At 65.9% G+C, this 9,627-nt stretch overlaps 1 protein-coding gene across 1 annotated transcript; it reads right to left on the bottom strand.

Annotated features, from left to right (window-relative positions):
- Nucleotides 1-194: 194 nt before the first annotated feature.
- Nucleotides 195-6,698, bottom strand: SPHK1 (sphingosine kinase 1). The gene is made up of 5 exons (XM_027471697.3): nucleotides 6,141-6,698; nucleotides 2,418-2,567; nucleotides 2,214-2,308; nucleotides 1,896-2,011; nucleotides 195-1,438 (listed from the first exon to the last, which is right to left on the bottom strand). Exons 1-5 carry the CDS (start codon nucleotides 6,643-6,645, stop codon nucleotides 697-699), a joined length of 1,608 nt encoding a protein of 535 aa, XP_027327498.3. The 5' UTR covers nucleotides 6,646-6,698; the 3' UTR covers nucleotides 195-696.
- Between the last annotated feature and the right edge of the window lie 2,929 nt (nucleotides 6,699-9,627).

Raw genomic sequence — 9,627 nt, forward strand, 5'->3', positions numbered from 1 at the left:
CCACAGCCACTGCCTGAGCGGCGCTCGGGGGCACTGAGCCTGACCCCAAGGTGCTGGGGAGTAAAGGGCCTCAGCCCCTTTTGGAACAGTTGTGTTCTCAGATTTAAATCCCAGGGCTTTTTATTATTATTATTATTATTATTATTATTATTATTATTATTATTATTATTATTATTATTATTATTATTTGGTTGTGGTTTTTTTTTGCAAACGCTAGGTATTTATTGCATTTCTCACAAGAATAAACTCTGCTTCTACAGGAAGCTTTGGGTAGAAACATTCTTTTTTTTTTTAAAAAAAAAAAAAGTTTTTCTTTTTCATGTTAGATATTGGTCCTGACCACCCTGGGTCAGGCTGGCTCCATGGCAGGGACACGAGCGGTGCCACCGCCTGCGTCCGAGCCTGGGGGGGGGGGGACAGGGCTGGGGCTGGGGACGGGGCTGTGCCGGCGCAGCCACCCCGGGGCCGGGGCCTGGCACCCCTCGTACCGCTCGTACCGGGGCGAAACGCGGGCGCCTCGCCGGTGCCGAGTACCTGCCGGGGCTCGGGGCTTGTTTTTGGGTCCATCCCAAAGAGAGTAAAGCTAAGCGAGGTGCCGTTGGCCCCGGAGAGCTATTGCTAGAGGAGGAGGAAGAGGAGGTGGTTCCTGAGTGGGAGGAAGGCTCGGCCGTGCCCGCGGCTCGGCGCCGCGGCCGCTCAGGAGCCGCAGACCACTCGGCACAGGCGGCGGTGGAGCTGGCCCTGCACGGGCTCGCAGGCCAGCGCCTCGCCGTCCACCGTCATGACTCCGGCGCTGCCCCGCGGCTCCAGGCGGAAGGCGCGGACGGGGACGTGGTGCAGGTGGGGGCAGCCCAGGTCCAGGTGCGTGCCCCTGCCCATGGCCAGGAAAACCTTCAGCAGCGCCACGCGGCTGATGCCCGCCCGCACGTAGAAGAGGTGGATGCAGCCGTCGTCCAGCCGCGCCGCCGGCGCCATCAGCAGGTTGGTGCCCAGGTGGGACTGGTAGATGGCGTAGACGCAGACGAATTCCTCCTCGGGGACCACCGCCCAGCTCGCTGGCACCGGTTCGCCCAGCGGCGCCAGCAGCGAGTCGGAGGGAAGAGCCCCCTGCTCCGTGCCCTCCTCCGGGGGGTCCCTGGGGGCCGGGGGGGCGCCGTGCTGGGGGTCCAGGGGCAGGTAGGAGAGGCGGCCCTGGTAGACGCGCAGCCGGGCCAGGCACTGCAGGGTGCCCAGCGTGAAGCGCGCGTTGCCCAGCCGCCGGTACTTCTCGCTGTCGATGTCCACGTCGGCGATGAAGCCCCAGCCGAAGCCCAGGAAGGAGAAGAAGCGCTTGCCCGAGGCCGTGCTCAGCGACACCAGGTCCATCTGCGCGTGCAGCCCCTTGCAGAGGATGAAGGTGCAGTTCGTCAGCAGCTTCTTCTTGGCCACGTGGTCGTTGCTGCGAGGGACGGAGAGGGTGAGTTTGGGGCTTGGGGGGCTCCTCCTGCCGTCCCAGCACCTACTCGTGGCCCCCTCGAGGCTGCTCCCTTTGTGCCGGGAGGCATCCCCCCGGCTGGATGAAGCCATGAGGAAGGGCAGCATAAACCAGCTCCTGAATTTGGGGACCGATGTGGGGCTGCCCAGGACAACCCCGCTCCCACCCTGGGCGTTTCCTGGGGCGCACAGCCCTGCGCCTACAGCTGCTGCCATACGGCACAGCCGGCTGCTCCCTGGGGGCTCAGCTCAGCCCCTGGCTCGTTTGGGTGAAGTTCTGCCAAATTTAGAGCCTGGAGAAAGAGAGACAGGGTGTGGGGGGAGCTGGGAATGCAGGGGGTACAACCTGACGGTGTCAGGGACCAGCCTGCAGCAGGGGGGCACCCAGGAGGGCGTCCCCGTCCCCGTCCCCCGAGGCTCACCCTGCATAGTAGTTGATGGAGGCGGCCAGGGCGTTCCCGGAGCCCCCCGGCAGGATGCACAGCGGCGTCTTCAGCGCCTCCTCCCAGTCCGGCCGCTCCATCAGCCCGTTCACCACCTGCAGGGACGGAGGGAGGGAGCTCGTGGTACCCGGGGCTGTGCCAGGACCCCGCTGCCCCCGGCTGAGGGCAGGACAGAGGCTGTGCCTGCCCTGGGCTTTCTCCTTTTGCTGTTCCTTCTTCTCTACAGGTCTCAAAACTCCGCTCCCGCCCCCGGCCCCCCTCTCCTCCCAGCTCCGTGCCCCATCCTGCCCCTCTCACCTCGTGGAGCAGCCCGTCCCCGGACATCACCACCAGCGTGTCCCACTGCGACAGGTCCTCCTCCCGCATCCTCTCCTGCGCGTGGTGGGGTCTCTCTGCGGGGGAAAGCAGCGAGAGCTGAGCTCCGGGCCCCGTGCCTGCCTCCGGTGGGTCCGTGGGTCGGAGGGGGTCGGGGAGAGGGGTCGGGGCGGGCGGGGGACTCACCGGTGATGAAGATGGAGGGCGCGATGTCGGCGTCGGCCAGCATGGGCTGCACCACCGCGTGGAAGTCATCGAGCGCGCGGCCCGCGCCGCTCTGCGGGTTCAGCAGCACCAGGGCACGGCAGGGCCGGGGCAGGACCCCGTAACTGGCACCTGGTGGGGGGAAAAAGGGGCTCAGAGCCGGGTCTGGGGGCTGCCCTGTGAGCTGGGGACCTCTGGGGTCCCCCCGGTCCCCCCCCTCCATGGTCCTGTACAGTGAGCCAAGGATGGGGACGGGGGTGAGGGCTTGGGGGGGGCGAGGTCCTGATTCCCCACACCCCTCCCAGCTGGAGCGGGGCCAGGACTGACAGCCGTGCCGACAGACGGACGCTCCTCTTCTCCCTGCTCCCCACCGGGCTCTGGTTTCGTGCGCGATGCCCCCGGCCGGGCTGTAATTACAGGCCTGGCAGGGACGGTCGCTGCTCCAGCCGTGTCCCCCTGCCCAAACCCAGTGGTCCCCGTGTCCCCTGGGGGCATCGAGCCCCGGCCACGCTGCAGCTGCACTCCTTGGGAGGAGCAGGGCAGAGCCTGGGGGGGCCACTCGGTGCCACGGAGCTCCAGGGCTCCTTGCAGGGACGAGGGGGACCTGGCACGGGCCATGAATGCCCCACAGCACCCCAGCTCCAGGGCTCCCCGGTGAGCTCGGGGCTCCCCAGCCTGGTGTCACCGGCACGGGGTCCTAAAAACTGAGCCCTCACCCCCAGGAAAGCCAGGAGTGGCAGCAGCAAGCCCGTGTGATTTTGGACAGGCACAGATCCCACGCGGGGAGCTCCTCTGAGTGCCCGGCACTCCTGCATTCCCCAAAAACCCCTCCCAGCTGCAGCGTGACCCCAGATTCAGGTCCCCCACTCCCAGCTCCAGCCCCAGGCCCCCGCAGCTGGCGGCGTGGGGGCCCTGCGGGATGGCGCTGAGGTTTTGCCTGCTGACAAAGCACCGAGCTCTGCTCCGTCAGCGCCGTTGAGTCACGAAAGCCGCCGCCGCTTCCCAGCACTGCCCCGAGCCGGGAAGCCCCTTGGAGCTGGGAGCGGCTGCAGAGCGCGGCGCTGAACCCGGGGCAAAGGGCGGCCGGCACATGGGGAATCGCCACCCGGCCCTCCCCTGGGCTGCACACGTGGGGCCGTTTCGTGTTTGTCCAAGCATCGCAGCACAGATAAAACCTCCTGCCGACCCGATCCACAGCAGGGGAGGCCACCGCCTGCGCCGCCTCCCCGCTGGCACCCGGCCTCGCCGAGGTCACGGCCACACCGCGGCCTCCCCGCTGGACAGCCCCGGGGGGCAGAGCGAGCTCCCCCCCCTGGTTTTGGGGCCGTTTCCTTGGTTTTCTGCCCGCAGGGACTGAGCTGGTGAGCCCTGACCCGCCGGGGAGGCTGCACCGCTCCGGGACAGCTCCGGTCTCCGTCGCCTGCCAGCGAGCCCCCGGCACGCGGCTGTCTGTCTGTCTGTCTGTCAGCACGCCTCTGTCCCTCTGTCCTGTGAGCTGGGTCCGGTTCCAGCCCCACCGGCTGCCCCTGGCCTTCCGCAGCCCCTTATCAGCCAGCACCAGGCAGGATGGGACCGGCTGGGCCTTGGGGCTGGGAGCAGAGCCCCGCGAGCTGAGCTCCCCCCAGCACCCAGCAGGAGCGATGGGCAGCGGGGGCTCGGCCACTCCAAACCCCCCGAGAGCTTCTCTGCTCATTGACAGCCCCGAATCCTCTCTTGGCAAACACAGCCCGAGGCTTTGTGCTCCGAGCCAGGCCGTGAGGACGTTTTCCCCCTGTTTTTTCCTCTCCTCTCCCTGCCTCCACCCTGGCGGGCACATTTCGGCAGCATCCCTTCCCCTTGCGCAACGCCGGCCGCAGCATCCCGGAGCAGGAGGGCGAGCAGCACGGGGCCCGAGTCAGCAGGAGGAAGGGGCACAGCCCCAAAAACATCACCCACTGGCCACGTGCCCTCTCCGTGGCTCTGCTGACAGCTGGAGCCGTGCGGGCAGCCCCGGCTGTGTTACCACATCCCTCGGCAAGGTCCGGTTTTGGTGCAGCAGGGACGAACACCCCAGGTGGCCGTGCACAGCAAGGGGAAAAACAAACACAACCCGGGGGTCCCCCCAAAATCAGGGCTTAGTGCTGCCGTGCCCTGACACCACGGCCCTGCTGCGGCCGGGAGCTGGATTCCTCCACCCTGACACCAACCCCACAGCCCCGGGGCGCTTTGCTCCCACCCCCGGCCAGCAGCAGGGCACGGCGGCGCTCGCCTCCCCCAGATTTGTGGTTATGAAGCACCCGGGAATTTTTTTTTCCTCTTCTTTTCATCCTCCGGGGGGGCGAAGTCAGGCGGAGAAACTTCCCACCAGCTGCAGCTCTCCAAGGGGCTTTTACCCCCAAGGATGCCGCAGCCTGGGGGGGGGCTGCAGAGAAGATTTTGGCTTCTCCCTGTCCCCCTCCGGAAAGGGCCGGGGTGCCCCGATTGCTTCTTGCACCCTGGCCCCGAGCTTTCCCCTTATCTGCCCTGCACACGCCGCGCAGGGTGTGGCGAGCAGCGTTTGCAGCTCCGGCCCAAAAAAACTCGGGGGAGGAGGTTTGTAAATCCTGCTGGCCCTCAGCTCGAGAAGAACTCTGCAAAATCCCACACCGCCTCCTGCCCTCCGCCTTCCCCCGGCTCCCCGAGGCCCCAGCCGTGCCGTGCGCCTCCTGCTCCGAGGGCGAGGGATCTGAAACCCTTTGGAGACCTGCAGTGGCGGAGCTCGGGCTGGCAATGGGGCCGGGGAGCCGGTTTCCCCCTCGCCCCTTTCCACTGGATTATTTCCCCCCCCCCTCCATGCTCTTATTTACTAAGAGCAGCAGAAAGTTGCTCTGTAGCCGCCGGTCGTGTGCCAAAAAGGCGTTTTCCAACCCAAACCGGGCTCAGTGCGAGGTGCCAGGACCCCTCCGACCGCACTCCTCGGGCAGCTAAACACACGAAGCAGCTCACTGAATCCTGCTCAGGGCCCTATAACGCACGCCAGCCTGCAGGAGGAGGGGGAAAATCCTTCTATCGGGGGGGGGCAGGGGCAGACCCGCACCTCCCCAGGACCCCGCTGGCCCCGGAGGTTTCTCTCCAGCCCCCGGTGATGGATGGGACCCCCAGGGATGGTGCGGGTTCCCCGTCCTCCCCGTGCCAGCAGCGGTGGCTTTTTCCTCCTTAGTGGTATTTTTAAAGCTTTGCTGCTCAAAAAAGCGATGGGAGAGGAGCAGGAGACGGGCAAGGAGGCCTGGGTGCCCGCTGCCCCTTCAGTTTAAGGGGAAAAGTGGGGGAAAAACCCACACCTGGCCCCGAAGGGCCTGCAGGGCCAGCCCTGGTAGCGGGGCTGCGCGTTGATGTCCCCGTCCCCTACAGGCAGGGGGGGCACCCAGGTGGCCGGACCCCCCCTCCCCAAACCCCCACACCCCTCCTGGCTGCCGGCCCCACCGGGGGTGTCTGCGTGGAGGGGGGCTGCCCCCAGCCCCAAACCCCAATAATCCCCCCTGCACCCCCCCAAACCCACACACAGCTCAGGGTGGGGTACGGGATGGAGCTGGGGAGGGGGGGGGCAGCACCCCAAAAATCACTGCCGGCACTCCCCACGGCACCCCAAAGGCTGCATTAGGGGATGGTGCAGGGGGGGGATAGGGGCAAACTTTGGGACCCCACACCCCATATGCCACGGGGGGGGGGGGTCGGGCCGGCACTCACCCTCCCGCACGGGCACGGCGGGCACCGAGAGCTCTCGGATGCGCTGGCTCCAGGTTTGGGCGATGCGCAGGTTCCCCTCGGCGTCGGGGCCGTGGGCGACTCGGAAAGTCCTCTGCAGGCGCTGGCGAGCTGGGGAGCCCCAGCGGCCTTTTCGGAAGGGATAACACACCACGGAGAAACAGGCGGAGGGCGAGGAAGAAGAGGAGGAGGACGAGGAAGAGGAGGAGGAGGAGGAAGGGAAAGCCGCCGAGCCCACGCAGTCGGCCAGGGGCAGCGCAGCGCCGGTGCCATCGGGGCGCAGCACCTGCAGCTCCCGCTCCGTCAGCGCCAGCGCCCAAGCGGCCCCCCCGGGGGCCAGCCCCGGCCAAAAACGGCCCCGCAGCACCGCGTCCTCACCCCCCCCGCTCCCCCCCAGGCTGCTGCAGCCTCCCCTTCCTCCTCCTCCTCCTCCTCCTTTTCCTCCTCCGCCGCCGGGTTGCGGGGGGGGTCGGCGGCCGGCGGCCATCGGAGCGCACCGGGGGCAGCGCCGCCCGCAGCCGACACCCGCCCGGCAACGGCAGGCGGGGCCCGGCCCGGCCCCATTTAACCCCCCCCCCCCCCCCCCCCTTCCCCGGAGGTGAAGCGGGGCGGTGCTGCTCGGCTTTTTCCCGGCCCTCCCCTTTTTTTGCCTTTTTTTTTTTTTTTTTTGTGGTTTTTCCAAAGGGGGAGGGCGCGCCGCGCGCGCGTCACCGGCTTCGTGGTTTTTTGGTGGGTTTTTTTGGTGTTCTTTTTTTTTTTTGTGTGTGTGTGTGTGTTTTTTTTGGTTTTTTTTGTTTTTTTTGGGGGGTGCTGGGGGCACGCTGCGCACTGCGGTGATCTGAGGGGGGGTTTGGTGGTTGTGCTGCTCGCACGCCGAGGGGTGCCGGCACCCGCATGCACGCAGGAAGGCCGAGGGTGGCTGTGCCGGGGTCGGGTTGTGGGGTTGGGGGGGGGTCGTGGCCACGTCGTGCCCCCCAGCCCCCCGGGATGGGCTGAGCGGAGACCACTGGCAGCATTCAGCAGCCCCACATCTGATCCCACATCCACCCCCAGCCCCATATCCACCCCCAGCCCCACATCCGATCCCACATCCACCCCCAATCCCACATCCACCCCAAGCCCCACATCTATCTGCCAGCAGCCCTACATCCACCCCCAGCCCTGCATCCACCCCCAGCCCCGTATCCAACCCCAGACCCACCCCCAGCCCCACATCCATCCCCAGCCCTACATCCATCCAGCCCCAGCCGCAGACCCCATAACCCTGAGCTCTGGGCTCGGGGTCGCATTGCTCTTCACCCTGATGATGGCTTCGCAACCTGCGAGCCCGTTGTGCCCTTTTAAATCCCCCAAAACCCACCAACAATTTGAGGCAGGGGATGGCCAGCCGGGCAGACAGCGGGGCCGTGTGAGCCTGGCTGGCCAAGGGTGCCCTATAAAAACAGAGGCAAGGGGGCAGGATTGGGTGCACCACGCGTCCCAAAAGGACTTCTCCGGGCTCTGGGGCAAAACCCAGCCCCACAGATCGGCCACCCGATGCTTCTGCCTGGGGAACCCCAGCACCGATGCTGGCTGAGATTTGGGGCCACAGCACCGGGCAGACCCCGCAGACGGCCCCAAAGCCTGGGCAAGGTGCCCGGGGGAGGGAATAGCCACCCGTGGGGAGCACGGGCTGCCGGCCTGCCCCTCGCCTCGCCGCCCCGCCGGTGACTCAGGCGCTCTGAATTTCCGCGCAGGAAGGCACGGGGACAGCAGGAGGAAACGAGAGCGGCCGCCGGCAGGTGCCACGGGGTGACAGGGACGGGTCGGGATCTGGCCACGCTGCGGGACATCCAGTCTGTGGCTCCGGGCCACGGGGACGCCATCACCTTCCCCCCAACCCCCCAAAAAAAATGTTTGAAATGAGGTTTGGAGACCCAAACTCTGTGGCCACCGGCCGATTCCTCCCGGCCCCACGCAGACGCTGTTGGTTTGCCCCCAGCTGCGGCGTTTGGTGCGGAAGCGGGCAGGCCTCCGTCACTGCCCCGTGCCGATAAACAATCATTTGGGGCTACCCTAATTACAGGAGCCTTAACGAGCCGCCTGGCACGGGCAGGAGAGGGAAGGATGCTTGGCGGATGGGTTTATCCCGACCGGCCCCATTCCCACCTGGAATGGGAAGGATGAGAGCATCTCCTGGGGCTCGTATCCCACAAGCTGTAGGTTTGGGGTTTAGAATGCAAGTTTTGGGGCTGTGGGACCCTGGAAGTCCCTGGGCCTTACAGCAACGTCCCTGTGACACACAGAGCCCAGCCTGGCTTCATGTGGGGATGGGGGCTTCACCCCAAGGTTTCTCAGCCCATGGGGATTTGGGCAGCTCCTAAATCCCAGCCAGCACAGCCCAGGACCATGGGGTTCGCCACGAAGCCCTTGGCCAGCTTTCTGATGGTAAAAAATAATAAAAATAATAAAAATAATAAAAATAATAAAAATAATAAAAATCCTGCCGGGCTTTATTTACCCCATGGTGTATGAATGCAGCACTACAGCATTACTAATGCCCCCGCCCAGCCAAATCCTACCCCACGAGGCCGGGGAAAACCCTTCACAAGGAGCTAAACCCAAGGCAGCCCCGATCCATCCCAGCGGGCTGTTAATGAAATATTAAAGGAAATAATGAAATCGCTGCGAGGCCTCGGGGCCATGGGGGGGCTTCTGCCGCCTGGGGACCTGCTGCGGGATGGGGAGGGAAATGTTCCCCAAGCACACGGCCCCGCTGCGCCTCTGCCCGGCCCTACAAGCAGCCATAAACCTTCGGCCCTGGGGCAGGGGAAGGTTGTTGGTCAGGGCGATAAGGGCCCCGATATCAGCCCCGATAACAGCCCCGATATCAGCCCCGGCCTCTGCCCGCGCACCCCAAGGGGACAGGGGTGGCTCTGCCAGCAGGGCAAAGTGCGCGGCACCGGGGGGGAATTTGGGGCTGAAAAAGGGCAGGATTGGGGCAGTTTTGTGGCAGGACGTGTTGGGGACCCATGGGGGCCAGATCTGGGCACCCCCACGGGGCTACCCGAGCCTTGTCCCCATCCTTTGGGGTGTCCCCGCTCCCCCGGCTGCAGGAGGGTGCAGCAGGGCCCTTGGGGCACAGCCGGCTCCCCAAATCCCATAAATAATCCCTCAGCTTCTTCCTTTCGCAGGGCAAAGCCACAAAATGGCCACAGCGTGCCCTACAACCACCGGCTGGCTGTCACTCGTGGGGCAGCCTTGTGGGGTCACCTAACCCTGTCCCCATGGAGGGTGAGGGGACGGGGGGGGCACTGAGGGGACGGGGGGACACTGAGGGGACGGGGGGACACTGGGGGGACACTGAGGGCTCGGGGCAGCCGGGCTGTGGTAGCCACAGGCCTGTGGAGGCCGTTTGGGCTGAGGGAAGAGGGGAAGGGGGAATGGGGCTGGGGTGAAGCATGGCTGCAGGCCCCATGGGGTGCAGGGG

The sequence above is a fragment of the Anas platyrhynchos genome, chromosome 19 (assembly GCF_047663525.1).
Source record: "Anas platyrhynchos isolate ZD024472 breed Pekin duck chromosome 19, IASCAAS_PekinDuck_T2T, whole genome shotgun sequence".
Lineage (NCBI taxonomy): Eukaryota > Metazoa > Chordata > Aves > Anseriformes > Anatidae > Anas > Anas platyrhynchos.

Excerpts from the sequence above, each read along its gene's own strand:
- SPHK1 (XM_027471697.3), bottom strand. The coding sequence starts at position 6,645 with ATGGCCGCCGGCCGCCGACCCCCCCCGCAACCCGGCGGCGGAGGAGGA. Across the intron at positions 2,012-2,213 it reads GGGACGGGCTGCTCCACGAG|GTGGTGAACGGGCTGATGGA; the intron begins GTGAGAGGGGCA and ends CCGTCCCTGCAG. Across the intron at positions 1,439-1,895 it reads TCCATCAACTACTATGCAGG|CAACGACCACGTGGCCAAGA; the intron begins GTGAGCCTCGGG and ends CGTCCCTCGCAG.